Source organism: Rhineura floridana, chromosome 4 (assembly GCF_030035675.1).
Source record: "Rhineura floridana isolate rRhiFlo1 chromosome 4, rRhiFlo1.hap2, whole genome shotgun sequence".
Taxonomy (NCBI): Eukaryota; Metazoa; Chordata; class Lepidosauria; order Squamata; family Rhineuridae; genus Rhineura; species Rhineura floridana.
In genome coordinates this window covers 189,469,777-189,488,636 of record NC_084483.1, presented here as the reverse complement: position 1 = coordinate 189,488,636, position 18,860 = coordinate 189,469,777, and the positions used below count along the sequence as shown (strand labels likewise).

At 42.1% G+C, this 18,860-nt stretch overlaps 2 protein-coding genes across 7 annotated transcripts in view; one reads left to right on the top strand and one right to left on the bottom strand.

Annotated features, from left to right (window-relative positions):
• Positions 1–2,362: 2,362 nt before the first annotated feature.
• SRSF7 (serine and arginine rich splicing factor 7) lies at positions 2,363–8,978 on the bottom strand. 4 transcript variants are annotated; one of them, XM_061625597.1, is made up of 9 exons: positions 8,871–8,978; positions 7,011–7,191; positions 6,729–6,905; positions 5,798–5,872; positions 5,618–5,719; positions 4,277–4,324; positions 3,695–3,730; positions 2,992–3,033; positions 2,363–2,674 (listed from the first exon to the last, which is right to left on the bottom strand). In XM_061625597.1, the coding sequence occupies exons 1-9, from the start codon at positions 8,896–8,898 to the stop codon at positions 2,620–2,622; spliced, it is 744 nt and encodes a 247-aa protein (XP_061481581.1). In that variant the 5' UTR covers positions 8,899–8,978; the 3' UTR covers positions 2,363–2,619. The 4 variants fall into 4 exon arrangements, with proteins under 4 accessions (XP_061481581.1, XP_061481582.1, XP_061481583.1 ...); XM_061625598.1 differs by having other exon boundaries at positions 4,277–4,312; XM_061625599.1 differs by lacking the exon at positions 2,992–3,033.
• A 77-nt stretch (positions 8,979–9,055) lies between these two features.
• The window catches only part of GEMIN6 (gem nuclear organelle associated protein 6), a 29,119-nt gene continuing 19,314 nt past the window's right edge, over positions 9,056–18,860 (top strand). The window contains exons 1-2 of one of the 3 annotated variants that reach the window (XM_061625602.1): positions 10,449–10,707; positions 11,176–11,323. Coding sequence is in view for 1 of the 3 variants with exons in the window: in XM_061625601.1 (XP_061481585.1) it covers positions 10,705–10,707 (3 nt within the window). In the remaining 2 variants the exon portion in view is untranslated. Of the gene's footprint in view, positions 9,813–10,448; positions 10,708–11,175; positions 11,324–18,860 lie in introns of those variants that run through there. The other 2 variants (XM_061625603.1, XM_061625601.1) reach the window with 2 other exon arrangements.

Below are 18,860 nucleotides of genomic sequence, written 5' to 3'. Positions count from 1 at the left end.
CCCCAACACATACCATCTCCTAACAGCTAGGATATTACAATTTTATTAGATCTAAAACAAGACTCTATATGCAATAACTGTTAAGTCTTAGTTTAAAATCTTGTATTAGTTTGAACTCAGTAATGCTGTAAGGGTCACCAACAATGCATATGAAGGGCTCTAAACATGCCTTTAACAATTAGGTTACAAGTGGGACCTGCAACAAAATGTTGAGTGCTCCTGTTCAATACAACCAACCCCCATCCTTCTTCCATCACCTGGGATATGTTCTATGGCTGCTGAGCATGCTCTTCTCAATGGGCTGTATTGCAGATCCCCCCTTCTTTACTTATGCATACCTAGAAGTATCTCTAAATAGGCTGATTAGCCATTTGCAATGCTAAGTAGCTCAGTAACTGTTTGCTATTAGAGTATATGTACACAAAATGTTGGTGTGGATTGCTCCTTTTTACGGTTCCAAGTAACTCCACTGTATTTTCCATTCGTCAGCATTCCACAGCTACTATCATGCTTTCTCATTATTGGGGCTGTTTTGGAGCCCTACTTCTGTTTTATTTCTTCTGTATTGGGGTCCATCCAACTCTGTTCCAACCTCTTTTCTGCAGGTATGGGACTGTTTTGGTTCCATAAAGATTGGCATTCATAAAATTTCACTGTTATTTAGAAACAGGGCTGAAATGCTGCAGTAGTCTAGCATGCATGTTCCTTCAGCCTGTAGCTGAAGGAGTTAGAGATAAAAATCTATGCATATACTGGAAATTTCTTGTAAGCCTACTATCTCAGCTTGGGGCCAACCCCCAAAGTAGCTCCTGGTAGGTAGGGCAAAGGGAGAAACAACCCCCTCATGGAAGAAATGACCCCCCCCCCCAGCAAGAAAAATTAGACAGGGTAGTTGAAGGAGCAGTAACTCAAGGGAAAGAAAGAAAGAAGCCGGTAAGAACTTACACAGTCCAAGATGCAGGAGCCAGGACAGAGGTCCACCACCTTTGACAAGGTCAGAAAATGAGCTGGGGGTCTGCAAGCCAGTGAAATCTACTTCCTAAAAAATTCAGTGTATTTCCTGTACTTGGACACTAGGTGGCAGACTAAGCCATGTGATGGACTAGCATCCTGGGAATAATCAAGAGTTTTTTGTGAAGGAATTTACAATAATTTCAATATTGAAATGAATTATGAGTCAAGGGGATTGCCAATTGTGAAAGTGAGCAAGCAACTTTCTTGATTATAAAACGGTAAGCATTTTTATTAGAAACCGCATATTCATTTAGTATCATAAATATAGCCATGTTAAGACAGTTTAAAGCAAGAACTGAATTTACTTTTACTGGTATGAAAGCTTGTTTCAGCCCTTTGTTACTGAACTCCCATCTATGTGTTCTGTCAGACGTAGATTTTATCCTCTCCAACCTTATGTTTAGTATGTTACATTTAGAAGTGAATTTTAGATTAGAAGCCAACTTATACAATATTGAAACTGCAGCTGAACAGTTGGCATTTCCAGATGAGACATGTTTGATAAAGGTGAATGTTTGAAGTTTGTTTTCAACATCTTCCATCCTTGAAGCATAAATCCTAGACACTTGCTACTTTGCTATGCTTAGTTAACAAAAGTGTTGACCCTTCTCAGTTGAAGGCATACTGTTTCCCCTAAAAAAGCAGTGCTTTAAAACAATGTGGCAAAATAACTCTTTGCCATTTGCTTTTCAACTATAGCCAAAGTTCTCCCTCACAGATGCAATTTTAGCCCCAAGTAAAGGTGAGCAGGCCTCAAGCTCGCACACTTTTTCATGTGGGTTGGAAGAATGACAGAACCAAAAAAGTAACCTAACCCTAACCCTAAGACACAAACTATTTTTACAGGGTTAGAGAGATTCTGCTTTGAAACAGATTAGGATCTGCCTAATTCATTTGTTACCTTCTATCCAACATATCTTGAGATGAGTCCAAGGCTTGCATTCTTTTCACTATCCCAGAAAGAGAAGTCAAGCAAAATGGCCATTGTTGAATGAGTGTCTTAAGATAAATTGTGCCTGCAGTGACATCGCATAAGAGTATTCTGCTAAGCAAGCCAACTTGTTTTTACAAGTTAACAGAATAGCTGTGTAAATACTATTACAGAATCAAACAGACAAGCAGCTTCCTTAACACACCTTTGCAAGTCATAACACCCCAGAAAGTCTGAAGCACCACATTAAATAAGTCACACTTAAGCTTGATTCAGGCAGGCTAGTAGTAGCCACAATTATTCTTTTTAGCCAATATCCTTGCACAGTATTTGGGTACAACACTAAGGTAGCTGTTCGTAATTTGCCTTTAACATGCACTTGAAATATTAACAGAAGCAAATAGTGTTACAGCAAAGTTAGAAATACACATTTTATTTCATGTGCCCATAAAAAGACCCACTTTTCAGATCACAAGATGTTATTACATACAGGAAATTGTGCACTATAGTCTACTGTAGCAGCTTTTACAGATTTTACTAGAAGATCCAAGATCCTTACTGCATTAGTCCTAGAAAAGGTTTTCAAACAACTAATCTTTACATTTGTCAATAACACCAAAGAAATCCCTTAAAATAACGTAAACAAAATTCTTCCTAACATGCTCTTTGCAATTCTAATCCAGCCTTTCAGGACTCACGCTCCTTCGAGGACTTCCTGATGGTGAACGACTAAAAACAGAAAGGGTGAAGAAATCAAGTCACTACAAGTTACCCAATATTAAAATTAGTAAAAAAGCATTGGCAATTAATGGATTAGTATTCTTACAAGGGGATCCATGCTACCTGCACTTAACTATAGCACATTAGTAATTTCAATCCTAGCGCCTAATTATTTGGATGTGGTTTTAAAAGAGGCAGTTAGTTGGAAGTGAATGCTATAAGCTTCTAATATTAAATATTGAAGCAAACTTACAAGTTTGCATGCATCCCCTTTCCCAAAGGAAGTATTACCAAGTTCTCTTGCAGTATACAAGAAGCATACTTACCCTGAGTTAATGGAGAATGGATATAAATGGCTCATATCAAAACTGAAAAAGCAAGACTGAAGATTAAATCAAGTAAAAATGCTTTTAAACACATATACTCATTTGAGTAACTAAAAATTCAGACAGTCTACTATTACTGAGTAACAGCCTGGTGCTGTTCAATGTCTAGAGAGATTGTTCTGCAGAATTTCTCCAAGATTTACTGAAGGCTTCAGTCATAACTACAAAATTTATCAGTTTAACCTTTGAGCCATTTACATTTATCGTCCATTAACATAGCCAGGTAATGTGCTCCCTTAATTATAAAACCCTTTTTGAGAATAGTTTTGGATTTAATTTTAGGTTTGCTTAAGATCCATTACTTTTCATTAAGCTAAATGGCCATACTTCCTCAACCTTCAAGAGAGTGAATAGTAGCAGTTATCAAACTCAATTCTCAATAAAAAACACCAGTTTTTGTATTTTTAACCTATCTCGAGTGGACTGTCTCCCCTTATACCGGACTTTTAAAACTAAAAACCGTTATATAAGAGCAATGAACACATAGCCCACAAAAGCTCTATATTTCAAACTTTAGAAAAATGTTAATTACTGGTAAAGTTATTTTAATGTAGATCCAGCATATACAACTGTTATAAACCAAGTAATTACTGGCTTATCTGCATAAAATACAATACATGCATCCTACAGAGCATCAGCTTACCTTCTCTTTAAAGATGGTGATCTTGATTTGGAGCGGCTGTTAAAACATAATCAATTAAGTTATATTAGCACACACTGAACCTATAGTATCTACACCCAGAGAAAGAAACCTGTGGCCTTCCAGATATTGTTGGACGCAACTCCCATCATCCCTGACCACTGGCCATGCTGACTGAGGGAGAGTCCAAAAACATCTGGACCATAGGTTAGACACCCCCGATCTGCAGCCACTATCCATCGGTTTTACATGCTACTTTGCCATGAAAGTATAAAAAAAACTACTGCTATCTTGTAATTAGTTATTTTTGCACCAAATACTCAGAGCTATAAAGACAGCTGCCAAACTACTTAAATGCACAGAGTAGACAAAGTAAAGCTGTGTTCATAATATAAGCCTATATCAATTTCCCTAACACACAAAGAAAGGTAAAGTCTATTTATGTACAAGCATTTGATGCTTCCAGTTAAAAGCGCTGCAAGAGACATTTGGATATGACTGCTAGTACTTTGAATTCAGAAAACCAGCTCTCCCACACGATTCAGCTAGTTACTAGTTAATATTGTAAAAAGCAATGACGTTTACCTGCTTCTGGGTCGTGAAATGGACCTGGATCTTGATCTGGAACGAGACCTATGTTTTAAAAAGAAGGCACTCAATTCTATGCTCCTAACACATCCATGCAGGTCCGAGACAGTTGTCTGGATCCATTAGGAACAGAACTAACATTAGTGTGCTAATGCCATGACATGCCGTAATACACAAAAGTCCATAATTTTGTTCATTTTGGAGAAAACTTCACAATCAACACAGATACAGTGCCTTGCAAAAGTAATCTGATCCCTGACCAATGCTCTCATATTACTGAATTACAAATGGTACATTGTAATTTCATTCTGTGTGATATTTTATTTTGAAACACTGACACTAAAAATCAATTATTGTAAGGCGACTTTGGTTTTATGTTGGGAAATGTTTGTAAGAAACAAAAAACTGAAACATGTTGCTTGCATAAGTATTCAACCCCCACACATTAATATTTGGTAGAGCCACCTTTCGCTGCAATAACAGCTTCAAGTCTTTTGGGATAGGTATGTACCAACTTTGCACACAGCGTCGGAGGGTTTTTGGCCCATTCTTCTTGGCAGATTAGCTCCAGGTCGTTCAGGTTGGTTGGACGTTGCTTGTGGAGTGCAATTTTCAAAGAGCACCAGATTCTTTGACTGGTCCACTGTAGGACATTCACCTTCTTGTTCTCGAGCCACTCCAAGGTTGCTTTGGCCTTAGGATCATTGTCTAGCTGAAAAGTGAATTTCCTACCAAGCTTCAGTTTTTTAGTGGACTGCAGCAGGCTCTCTTGCAGCATTTCCCCTCCATCAATTTCTTTCATCTGTGTCAACAGGAAGCTTCCACATCACAGGGGTTGAATACTTATGCAACCAACATGTTTGTTTTTTGTTTCTTACAAACATTTCCCAACATAAAACCAATGTCACCTTACAATAATTGATTTTGAGTGTCAGTGTTTCAAAATAAAATATCATACAGAACAAAATTACAATGTACCACTTGTAATTCAATAATATGAGAGCACTGGTCAGGGGTCTGATTACTTTTGCAAGGCACTGTACATGTGATGGTGTTCAGAATATTTAACTAGGCCACAGGTCAGAGGTTTTGGGACATCTAGGACATGTTTATACACTAACATACAAAGTGTGTACAGTTCAGAGTGCATTTATCTTCAGGGATATTTGTAAAGATTTGTAAATGTTACTTTTAACCACTGTTGCACTAACTTGTGGTTTTTAATGCTGTATATTGGATTTTTTGTAAGCTGCTTTGAATATTCATTTGAACTAAAGAGTGGAATAACATGAAAAATTAATTCCGCTCCATGCGTATTAGACAAATTAGCCAAATTACCTTGATCTCTTTAAAGAACCTGAACGGGATCTGCGTGGCGAGATAGATCTGGATCTCCGAGGAGAGAGTGATCTGGATCTCCGAGCTGAGATAGACCTGGATCTAAATGACAGGTAGCTGTTACAATCGTTCCCCCTTTACCTGTTAAACTACAGTACTCTGCCCCAATTTGATGCTCACCTCCTGCCACGACTACGGCTGCGTGAGCGAGAATATCTCCTTCCTCTGGATCTTGAATGAGATCGGGACCGTGACCTAGTTTTAGGTTAGAGAAAACAAGTATTAGACCACAAGTTCAACAGTTAATACGTGAGCCTTTGCCGAAGCCAAAATATCAGATAATTAAAAATTAGTGTCTTGCCAGTTGAAAAAATTCAGGGCCTATTTGTCTTGAGTATTTTTACTACCTAAAAAAGATGTTAAACTGAATAACATTTTAGAATTACATCATAATATAAAACACTGTAATGTGTATTTAAAATAAACCTTGCAAGTTTGCAGGTCGACCCTCTTTGGCCCAAGGTCTAGCAGATCTAGACGATCTAGAAGTATCTATAGCCGATCGCTGCATCTAGGTGTTCTCTTCAATCTAACGACGATCAAACTGACAGCCAAATGAGCCAGGTGAGGCTTGATTGACGCAAGAAGATTTTTCTAGGTGGGAATGTGGTCAATCTGGTGTTCCTCTTTTTAAACCGGAGGGGGGCCCCAATTGAAAGCCAAATTTACTGTTACGGCGATCACCGTCTCAAATTTTCTGCCCTTTAAAGAATAAGGTGAAGCTAGGTGTAGATGGCTCGAGGGGATCTGGCCTCTTATGCTGATCACCTCAAGGTCTAGGAGGATCTTAATTGTCGGATTTGCAAGGCGCCTCAGCATGAAATCTTAAGGCTCGTGACATTCTGAATCAAGGCGACTGACTCAAACGAAGAAACCTGAAAGGTTTTGACCAGGTTGATTATTAACATATTAACATTTTAATACAAAATATAAACAACTGTAATATACCCACATAATTACAACATTTATTTAAAAAATGGTGCATCATTTCCTTTTTGCTAACAAAAACTATGATTAACAGCTAAAAAAATCTGCTTATATCTACACATACCTGCTTCTTCTCCGACGACTGTAGCGATGACAGTCATAAGCATAATGACCTTTTTCGCCACATTCATAACATCTATCATTAGGATCAAATGGCCGCCGTGCTGGGGGCCTGTCATAGCGAGACCGACGAGGCATACCAGTTGACAGCTCCACTCTAACCCTAGACCCGCAGATCACCCTACAATAGAAGAATATGGAACTTGATAATACTTAATAACCTAACTGTAAAACTATGATTCAATTTGAACTCCCAGCCAGATACCCAATTAACACTCATACATACTTTCCATCTAGACCACGAACTGCATCTTCAGCATCCCTTGGGTCTTCAAATTCAACAAATGCAAATCCTGGAGGATTTCGTGCAATCCATACTGTACGCAATGGTCCGTAGTAGCTGAATGCTCTCTCAAGTTCTCCTTTACCAGCACCAGTTCCTAGATTACCAACATATACTTTGGTTTCTTAAAAAAAAAAAAAAAGTTAAAATGTATGTGCTTATAAGTCTACCTTCAATAATACACAAAATCCTATAAGATTACAAGTCAATTTCACTGTTATCTTTAGCAGATTCACTTCAGAGAACATTGGGCATTTGACTCAAATTTCAGACTGTACAGAATAAAATACTTCCAGCATGATTCTAGTTTCATTTTCATCACTCCCTGCCCCTCTTCACTAATTTAGGTGTATCTCTCAGGCCGGATACACAGCCAAGTTCTTGGGCTAAGACAATGGGATTTCCCCCTCCCTGATCCCCAAATCTGCCCCAGGGTTGGGGGAACCTCCAGAACAGATTTAGGGGCAGGCAGAGTGGAACATTCTGTTGTGCAAGGAAAAATCTGCTTAGCGTTATGTTGAATACAGCCCCATACATTTAAAGCACTCCTCCCCCATCCTGGAACTGTAGCTTGTTAATAGCACTGGACATTGTAGGTCTGTGAGGGGGCACTACAGTTGCCAGAATTCTTTGGGGTGAAAATGTCCTTTAAAGGTGCAGCGTGGGTATGCAGCGTCACTTAACCAGAAAGCAAAACGTAACATATACAGACGTGTTGGTTCAACAGTTCTAAAACAAAAATCCTCTGAACACCGAATAGCAAGCAGGGCTGCTGCAACCATAGATGTTTTGTTTTTAGAGCCACGATGGCAGCTTGTAGATGGAACAACGTAAATCAATGCATCTACATCCGCACATGAAAGTGACAGTAAGTAGAGAAAAGGGAGGAATAAGAGAATGCTATTGTACCAGCGCCCTATGTACATCAAGATTTGTATGCTATGCAGTTTTTCTATTTATGTAATTTAGTATATTAAAAGACACTTAGAGAAATCTTGACTTTAACCATTCTGAACAGTCATACTTTAAACAGTAGCGGCATTAAAAAAAACACACAACAGCCAAAAGAAAAAACGCAACAGCCGAGTCTTAATTAGGCGGCCTAGACTGGAGGGTGCGGGCAGGCCCCGGGCTTTCAGCGTCTTTACGGGAGCAGCAGCAAGGCTTCTAGAAAGCGCGCCAAAGCGGAAGCACAGCCGCTCCTGCTCCACTTCTCCGCCCATTCGGCCTCCCCACCACCACCTGCAGCCTCTCGCTTACGCACGCCACGCTCCCTCCACCGGCGACTCCACGAAACACACACGCTGTGCCGCACGCACACTCGTCGGCGGCCACTACCGGGGCTTCTTCGTCGGCCCCTCTCTCAGCAATCCGCCCCTCCCGCTCCCCAAGGCGAGCGGCACAATCCTGGGCGCCGCCATCTTTAGAACCGCCTCCATCTCACCCGCGCAGCGTCAGTAGTGTCAGAAGAAAGAGGAAAGAGGAGAAAAAAATAAAAGAAACCTCCTCAGGTCCAGTTAGGCCTGCCTGACGTTGCCAGGGGAGAGCCCTCAAACAGCCCCGCGGCGTTGATTTAACGCCTATTCTTAGTAGTTCCGACGCGCCGGCGCTTTTTCTTCAGCTCAGCCGGCGACCATGCATGCGCAAAATGGCGGCGGCTCAACGGGCTCTGTGACACGAACACAAACGCAGGCTGGGCATCGACAATAAGCGAGGCCAGGCAAATGTTTTAAAAAAAAAGGCGGGAGGGAGAAACGGGATATCTTTCTCCCCGCATCTTCCACCGCTGCTCACGGCACTCACCTCCACCATAACGGCCATACCGCGACATCCTTACCCCAGTAAAAAAAAAAGCCAGCCGTCCCCACGCGCATGCGGGCTCTCGGTCCTTATATAGGATACGCCGTTGATGCGCATGCGCGCAACAATCGACAGGCCGCCGCGGGCGAACGCGGCGGGAAAGTGTCATCTTTTTGTTTCCATAGTGACCTTAGGCTGAAAGGCAGGAGCGGAGGAAAGGTTGAGCCAGGCTCCATTTTGAACGCGCTTAAAGCCGCGTAACCTGACTGTTTAAAATACAGGCCGTCAGTCGGGCTTAAGTACGTTTGAGTCCAGCGAGCCGCCTACAGCATATCGCTCAACTACGTTTAACTGGGGCGCCCAGAATTCAACGACGGACTTTTAAGGGGAGGCTCTAGATTTTAATCTTTTGGCAGAGAAAGTTAGGGAAGTTTGATCCACTCTGAAGGTTTTCGGGATTGCAAGTTGTTAGAGACGAGTGAAGGGTCCGGACGAGTTGCTGCTCATGGAAAGGCAGTAGCCGCTATAAAGCTGTTTTCCGTAAATGAGAGGAATTGCTGGTTCCCCCAAATCCACGTGTTTGCGCCCATTGCCATACCATCACATGCGCAGTGATTTTCCAGTTTTATCAGGAACAGCCTCTATATTCAGCTGCCTTTCCCGGGCAAGTCAGCATTGCTATTTCGTCGGTTAGGAAATCGATGAGTGTTACACACTTTAAAAAGTATTTATTTATAAAAGTTATTTTCCCTGGATGCCAGTATAACGGAGCACCACGCTACATTAACAGGCTTGAGAAAAAAGGCAGATTTTTATTAGTGTGCATTCGCGAACCTTCAGGGCACTTTGAGTGCGGATAATTCTCTGAAGTGGAGGGAAAAGATCCATTGTAACTAATTACACCACGAACTTCAATAGTGCAGTCCTACCTATGTTTGCTGAGATGTAAGTACCGCTATGTTCAATAGAGCTTAGTACAGGGTAAATGTAACACCGTAGCACATTCCTGTGCGCGTCTACTCATAGGCAAACCCCAATAAATTCAATTGGACTTACTGAAGTCTATTTTGTGCCATTTCTCACGCTGCAGGTTAGCAAGGCTAATTCGTATAACGTGCTATAGGAGTGATGTTTTTCTCGGTTAATGCAAAGGAGCAAACGTCCTATTTTGGTTACAAACAAGATGGGATTATTACAACGGCCTTTCAAACTTTTCAAAAGATTGCAAACCTATGTATAGCAGGAGAGTCCCACTGAATCCAGAACTCCTTAATTCTGAATAAATATGTTAGCACTGAAGCTGTAATCTTGTATGCATTTGCCTGGGAGCAAGTTCTATTGAACTTAATAGGAGTTACTCTCGAGTAGACACCTAGAGGATTGCCCTGTGAATCAATTTTTAGCACATTTTTAAAATCCTAAGCAAAGAGAGATGCAAAACTAGCTCAATAACGCAATATTACATGCTGCAAGACTGCTTGAACTTCGCCATTTTATTCTATGAGCCTGCTGGGCACAGTATTCTCCAGGGCGTGAAATTGACTAATAGTCCACAAATGAAAGGACGCACATAAGTAGCTCCTTCCGGATGGTACTTCTCCTAGGGAGGAAATGGAAAGTTATAACCCAATGCATTCTGGGTCCAAGAAATGACGATGAAAGGAGAAGCTCGTCTCGCGCTCTTATTAAATACTGTTATCTGAGCAGCTTCTGCTGACGAGAGGTGTTTGACGTATGACTTAATTAAAAAAAAACTTTACATGTATTTTACTTAAATAGCGCAATGTCTCCTCTTTTGTAGCGATAGGCATACAAGTAATCCTACAGTTCTGCTTGAATGGTGAGTGTAATGTGATTATTGATCTGGTCTTTTTTTGTGGGTATAATGACAGTGAAACAAGGACGTGTTAATTAAAGCGGGAGTTCTAGATTTTAAACTAGCTTTATTGTGTATTGAGAGTGCACACCCTTAACAAAAACGATCATATCCTCGTTCTGTACTGAAGAACATTTATCATTATGCAAGCAGATCATTCGTTGGAGTAGAAACAATATACCCCGATCTTGAGTACCAAAGAGCGGCAAATTGGTGGAGGAGATGCTTATATGTGATACCGAAAACCCTTCTTTCATTTCTTGAGTCTCTAACGGAAATATAAAACTAACGCGTCTTAGATTTATAAACTGAAACTCGGTAACACGTACATCTGATTCAAAATTATTTCCCTCTGGCTTCACTGAGCATTTGAAGACTTTCACGCGTTTGGCACGTGCACTAGAACATCTGTTTTCCTACCGAACATCCCAGGTTCAATCTCCAGTTAGGGCTGGGAGAGACCCCTCGCCTGAAACCCGGGAGAGCCGCTGCCAGTCAGTGTCGATAATACTAAGCTAGATGGACCAAGACTTGGGTAGAAGACAGCTTCCTGTGTTTGTAAAGGACCTTCTACCATAAGGTATGAAAGGATCCCTAGGTATTTTTCCATGTAGAGTGAAATCCTAAATGTGTGTATTCTGAGATGGGGCCCACTTACTCTTAGGTAAGTATGCTTTAGTATTCTAGTGTTACATTTGGTTTCTGCTTAAATTGATATGGGTAAATAAGTAAATATTCACTTATGTATTATACCATCAGGGCCGGTGCTATCATTAGGCCAACTAGGCAGCCGCCTAGGGCACAGACCTCAGAGGGGCGCAGTACTGACCTTTGAGGGGCACAGTTTTATACAGATTAGTTTTTTTAAACCTTGTAAAAATGCAACTGACAATTTATATTTTTTATTTTAAGATAAATACCACAACAGTGCTATGGAATATAATTAATTATGTCTTATGACAAATTTCTATATTCTGTTTTTTATTTATCCTTTTTGTATGTATTTTTATTTTTGAAATTTAGTGATATTTTTGGCTAAGAAAAAAATCTCTTATTCTTAGTTGGCAACATGTGTTGTTTACAGCTGGATATGTTACATCATGTGACTCATGACAAGCACAAGCAAGCTACTACAAAATAAGGAAGCTGATTTAAATTCAGCTACAAGCCATTTGCAAGTGACCAAGAATTACCTTGTGGGCTGCAGGTGTGATCAGGGTTTTCAACAAGTTTTGATAGATGCTACTGAGATTGCAAAGGAGCTAGAAATACTACCAAACTTTGAGACAGAACAGGTTAGAAAAAAGGAGAAAGAAACGGCAGTTTGAGTATGAGGTCCAAGAAGATCCAAAGCAGAAATTCAAAGTAAGTTTCTACTACGCTGTCTTAGACATGGCCATTCAATTTGTTGAAGAGAGATTCCAACAGCTACAACAATATAATTCCCTATTTGGCTTCCTGTATGATATATACAGTATCAACAAAAAAATCTACTGAAGATGTACTTAAGGCCTGCAAGAATTTGGAAAAATCATTGATGCAAAATGGAAACAAAGATATTGATGCTGAAGATCCGTGCTGTGAACTTATAGCAATAGCTCGAAGACTTCCAAAGTCTTTGCCGCCACAAGGAGTACTTCTCTTCATACTAACATTTCGGCTTCTGCCTTCATCTGCTGCTAACATACAAATGCTGTTACGGAGGTGGCAGTTATAGAGCTTTGAGGATGGAATGCTCAGAGGGGCTTCATTAGTAGTGCTGGTACTGTTCTCCAGGTTCAGGCCATTAAGCTCTATAGCTGCCACCTTGGTAACAGCATTTGTATGTTAGCAGCTGATGAAGGCGGAAGCCGAAATATTTTGTTAATACAATAAAAACCTCTGTTTTGTTAATCACAATTACATTCATATATTTTTAGGTGATTAACGGAATCCTTATAAGGATCCAGAGCAAGCTTGAGTGAAGTTCTGTTTGTTGGTTTCAAAACTGTCTATCTATATCATAAGCTAAGATAAGATGAGCCTTCCTCCACAGTGCTCAAAGAATTGCCTTCTTCAGGGCAACATTACATTGTCTATGCTGGTGGTTTATTTTTGGATGCCTTGGTTTCACTGCTTCAAGGAGGAAGGTTACGATGCCTGAGAAAAATGCTAGTTGTTCAAGACATGCCATATGATCCTGTGCATATTTACTTGCAAGTAACTCCCACAAAGTTCAGTAAGATTTACTCAGAAGTATGTAGTGGTTAAGGTGTTGGACTACGACCTGGGAGACCAGGGTTCAAAACCCCATAAAGCCATGAAGCTCACTGGGTGACCTTGGGCCAGTCACTGCCTCTCAACCTCAGAGGAAGGCAATGGTAAACCCCCTCTGAATACCGCTTACCATGAAAACCCTGTTCATAGGGTCGCCATAAGTCGGGATCAACTTGAAGGCAGTCCAACACACACATGTGTGCTTAGACTTGCTGCCGTAGCTCAATCCTCACCTTTTTCAATCCAAAATCAATTATCTCTAATCTGCAATATTTATTTATTTAAAACATATACATCCTGCCTTTTAGTCTGACAACAGACTTCCAAGGTGACTGACAAAAAGGGAATGTTAATATACAGTAATATTCTTTTTAAAGGCAGTGGTAACATAGGAAGGGGGGGAGATTATGATGGAAAATGTCTCCCTTTTTTATTTTATTTATTTATTTATTGTACTTTTAGACCGCCCTATAGCGACAAGCTCTCAGGGCGGTGTACAACAGAATAAAACCACATTAAAATACAGGTGAGTATAGGCTATAGATCGGGGTGGGGAATCTGTGGCCCTGCAGAAGTAGACTCCCAACTCCCATCACTCCCAGGCAGTATGTCCAATGAACAGGGATGATGTGAGCTATAGTCCAGCAACCTTTGGAAGGCCACAGGTTCCCCATTCCTGCTACAGATGCTGCTTCCATGGCTGTTGCTCTTTGAGGGTTCCAACATGGTAACCGTAAGGGAGTATAGCCCCTCCGGATGTGTACTAATAATGGAAAAGAGACGGTGAAAAGGCAATACGATGGCCCATTTTCAAGTATCTGAATGGATGGAATAAATTTGTTTTCTGTTGCTCTAAGTTCACATTTTGAGAAAGGGGATTTTGACTAAACATTAGGAAGAATTTCCTGAGGGTGCAAGCTGTTTGACATTGGAATAGACTGCTTCAGAACATGGTGGATTCTTTTTCATTAGATGTTATTAAGCAGAGGTTGGATGACCATCCATCAGAGAAACTGTAGCAGTTCATTTCCTGCATTGGCAGAGGGTTGGACTAGGTGATCTTTGAGGTCTGCTTCAGTTTTATTATTCTAACTAGCAACCGGGGCTAGAGAGTATCAGATGTTTATTTTTTTAATCACTTTTTATTGGAAATGTTTAATATCAGATGTTTATGGGACCCACCTAGAGATGTGAAGAAAAAAAATGGGGGAAAACCTTTAGTTTTTTCCCTGTTTTTTATTGTACACAAGTTTTTAATGCATTTGTTTTTCTGTTTGTTTGAATGGGAACATGTATCATTTTGAGAAGGTTGTCTTGCTACTAGAATCTCTTAAGAAATGAATTAACTAAAGTATGCTGTGATCCCCAAACCAGCTGCCTGTACAAGAGGCTGGTCCTCTGTGTCTGCCTGATTTACTGCTCTGGTATTCTCTCCTTGCAGTTAGTCTTTACCGTGGGAAGGCAGTGCTTTGTTGGGTATAACTAGAGATGTGCAAGCCTGGTTAAAAACCCCAAATTGGAAAAAACATAAAAAACAGTTTTTTAAATTTCCCTTCAACAAATTGGAAAAACAGGGTTTTTTATTTTTCCAGACTTTCACTTCTCTAGGTATAACTAGAATCATAAATAGATTTTGGAAAATTGACTGCTCTTGGAAGAAATTGCCTGGGGCATTGCTTCATGAAGCAGAGGTCTGGGCTTGTTCCTTTCTATCAGGAGATGTTTTTAACAGAATAATGACTTGTGCAGAAACACAAGGGGTAAGATCTCTTTAGAAGTAAGCCTGTTTTTAGTTTATTAGTCCATTTGGCGTTTGATATATTTGTGTTTAATTTTGTGGAGAGTGTGATGTTCCTATATATTAGTGTATATATGGTAAGTGCTGGTTGTTTAGAGTATACATGGTAAGTAGTGAAAGAGGAGGGGGTGAATGGGCAATAGAATGCTTGATGATTGGCTGAATGTTTAAAATGGCTGACAGTATAAATGAAAGGATGACAGGTAAATCTGGGTGAATGTGAGGTGGTGAATTGTGGAATCTGGGGGGGAGAAGAGAAAGAGTGGATTGCTTGGTGGGGTTTGAGAGAGTTGTTTGCCAGGAGAGCGTGAAGAAGGAGGGAGGTGGAGTTCGGATTAGTATTGAGTAAAACCATATGCTTATGTGCCTTAAGAAGAAATATTGTTAATCTTGTTAGCTTTGTTATCTGTAATAAATACTTAATTTGGTTTACCAAAGGCCTGATCCTTGGCTGGGGTTTCACAGACCAGAAGGGAGGGTAAGGTAATGACCAAGGCTGAAGGGGAACTGTAACAAATGGTGGCAGAGGTGAAGAGAATAACAATACCAGTATTCAGAGTCTCTGGGAATACTAGTATTGGGACGTTACTGGTGGTTGCCTAGCAGGGGGATCTGTTGAGATCTGTGCTAGAGCGGGGAGAGAAATCATAAGAGAGAGCGGTCCGGACTGGTGGAGTCCCTGGTGGTGCCTAGAGACAGGCAGTAACCACGAGCAGGTAGGAACCTGACAGGGAGAGCCAGGGAAGGACGCCTCACAGAGAGCTCTTTGAGATGTCTGTGGAAAAAATAGCTTTAAGCAAGTATAAAAGGAAAATATAAATATCTCTTGCGAGAGTGAATTCCAATTTTAATTTGAGTGGGAGGGGTGTGGCTCTACAATCCATACCTTGGAAACTCCTAAGTGACAGTTCTATATACGCTTCTCTGGGAGAAAGCCCCACTGAACTCAATGGGGTATATTTCTGAGTAGACAAGCACAGGATTTCACTGTTAGGCTGCAATCCTAAATACTCTTTAGGCTTGTGTTTAGGTGAAACTAATACAACTAATACTATGGCTGACAGATTAGCTAAATTAAAACTGTAATCTACAACAGCCATTTCATCAGGCTATGGGAAAAGGACTACAGGGCCTCTTCATTGGCTCTGCTGAAACATTTGTCTTCAAATTATTCAATTTGTATTGTTCACTGTAAGATCTCTGTAATGGAATTAGAGCATGAGCTTGTTTGTTTCCTTCCGTGTCATATTCCCTTAGATTGTGAGCTTGAGGACAGACATTGTCTTCTCTTTGATCGTTGTAAGCAGCTTTGGAAAGTTTTTGCCTGAAGAGCAGGATAAAAATACTAGTAATTAAAGTGAAACATCATCATCATCATGATCAAGTGAAACATCATCATTATCATCATCAGATGTCTTCAGAGTGAGAGTCTGTTACTGGCAGAAGGCTGGCCCTCCCTGGGTGTGAGACAGGAGGGGGAGTAGATGGGCCCTGTGTGAAAAAGTTTGAATGGGTATGATTGTTCCCAATTCTTGCAGAGGCCTACTGGAAAAATTGGCTCTGGTAGGTTTTGTTGATGGGCTCGAGTTGGGTCCATATTAGGTGTTTAGGAGGAGTCTTAGTATGGAGGAACATGGGTGATGCCACCCCAATTTCAGTGATCATGGGTAGAGGGAAATATAGCCATGGAGATGTGGTGAATTACCATAGAAGACGAGGGCAAGGCTATCTGCACCTTGTTCCTTGCTGCCACTCCTCATGGACAGGTTCCTTGTTGCTCATCTGCTGTGCCCACTGGCCTGTGTGTACACAATAAGACCATTCTCATCCACAATTTGATTGTGGATGAAGGTGCTGATCTGATGTGCGTTACCAAGACCTGAGTGGGTAATCTTGGAGGAGTTGATCTGATCCAACTTTGCCCACCTGGATACTCAGTGCAACACCAGCACAGGCTGCAGGGATGGGGGGGAGGAGTTGCTGTGGTCTACAGAACTTCCCTCTCTGTCACCAGGAAACCACTCTGTCTTGGAGCTGGCTGTGATGGCCTGCACCTGGTGTCGGGCTGAGGAGACAGTAAACTAGGGTTGCTGCTGGTGTACTGTCCACCCTGCTGCAGCTTCTGTGACTGAGCTGGTGGAGACCATCTCAGCTGTGGTGTTGGAGGAGCCCAGAACAATAGTGCTGGGTGATTTCAATGTCCATGCCAAGGCTGCCTCTAGTGTTCCGGCTCAGGACTTCATGACATCCATGACAACCATGGGGCTGTCTCAAGTTGTCACTGGCCCAACACATAGGGCAGGGCACACCCTTGACTTGGTTTTTGCTCCAAATGGAGGAAGGGGTGGTCTGGAGATAGGGGTGGTAGATGTCACCCCATTGTCATAGTCAGATCACTTCCTGGTGAAGTTTAGACTTATGGCTCCGATCCTTCCCTGCAGGGATGATGGACAGATTAAGATGGTCCTCCCCCGGAGCCTAATGGAATCTACTGGATTCCTGAATGCCCTGGGGGAGTTCTTAGTAGATAGAGCAGATGACCCCGTTGAAGCACTTGTCACATGGTGGAACAGTGAGATGCGTCGGGATATCTACATGGTTGCCCCCAAGCGCCCGCTCTGGCATTGTGGAGCCTGGTTTGCACCTTGGTACACCAGTGAGTGAAGGGCAATGAAACAGGCTGGACAACGGCTAGAGTGCAAGTGGCGTGCTGTGAGGCTGATTGGGTATGAGTAAAACATCATCACTGTGCCTACTGTGTGGCGGTGAGGGTGGCGAAGTAGGCCCACTTCTCTGCCTCCATCGCATCCTCAAGTAGCTGTCCAGTAGAGCTTTTCCATATTGTCAGGGGTCTGTTGACATCAACTCCAGGAAATGGAGTCTTAGACCCTTCGGAGGCCCACTGTGAATTGTTTGCAAGGCATTTTGAGGGTAATTTTGCTCGCCTCTGTGGCAGTCTTGATGCCCCATCCACATCTACTGTAGTCCCCAATGAGGTGTCCAGTGCCATGTCTGCTGCAACTTCTTGGAAACGGTTTCAGTTGATGCGGCCTGATGACGTGGACAAGGTGCTTCCGATGATGCAGCCAGCAATGTGTCCTTGACCCTTGCCCTTCTTGGCTTATTAAAGCTTACCGAGTGGATCCAGTGTGTGGTCAACACAACATTATGGGAGGGAGTGGTTCCAGCCACTTTGAAAGAGGCGGTGATCTGACCACTCCTGAAAAAAACCACCCTGGACCCATTGGTTTGTGACAACTACCAACCAGTTGCAAATACCCCCTTTTTAGGGAAGGTGATTGAGAAGGTTGTGGCGCAGCAATTGCAGATACTCTTGGATGAAACAGATTGTCTTGACCCATCCCAGTCTGGGTTCAGGCCTGGAACTGAATTGGCCTTGGTCACCTTGATAGATTACCTTTATCGGGAGAAGGACAGGGGGAGTGGGACCCTGTTATTCTTACTTGATCTCTCAGCAGCTTTTGATACCATTGACCATGGTATCCTTCTGGGCCAACATGGTGAGATGGGTATTGGAGGCACTGTTCTACAGTGGTTCCAATCCTATCTCCAGGGTCGCTGTCAGAGAATAGCATTGGGTGACTGTCGTTCGGCCCCCTGGCAGTTGGGCTGTGGGGTGCTGCAGGGTACCATCTTGTTCCCCATCCTGTTTAACATCTATATGAAGCCCTTGGGAGCAGTCATCAGGAGCTTTGGGGCGAGGTGTCAGCAGTATGCTGACAATACCTAGCTCTATTTCTCTGTAACATCTGAATCAGGAGAGGCTGTGCATGCCCTGGACCACTGCCTGCACTCAGTGGTGGGCTGGATGAGGGCCAGTAAACTGAATCTGAATCCTAGCAAGATGGAGGCCCTGTGGGTTGGGGTTCCCAAGTTCAGATAATTGGTCAGTTGCCTGCTTTGGATGGGGTCGTACTTCATCTGAAAGAGCAGGTCTGTAGTCTGGGGGTGCTCCTGGATCCATCTTTGTCACTAGAGGCCCAGGTGACCTCTGTGGCTAGGAGTGCCTTTTACCAGCTTCAGCTGGTAAGACAGCTGTGGC

Excerpts from the sequence above, each read along its gene's own strand:
- SRSF7 (XM_061625597.1), bottom strand. The coding sequence starts at position 8,898 with ATGTCGCGGTATGGCCGTTATGGTGGAG. Across the intron at positions 6,906-7,010 it reads GTTCGTGGTCTAGATGGAAA|GGTGATCTGCGGGTCTAGGG; the intron begins GTATGTATGAGT and ends CTTCTATTGTAG. Across the intron at positions 3,034-3,694 it reads TCACCATCTTTAAAGAGAAG|TTTTGATATGAGCCATTTAT; the intron begins GTAAGCTGATGC and ends TTGCTTTTTCAG.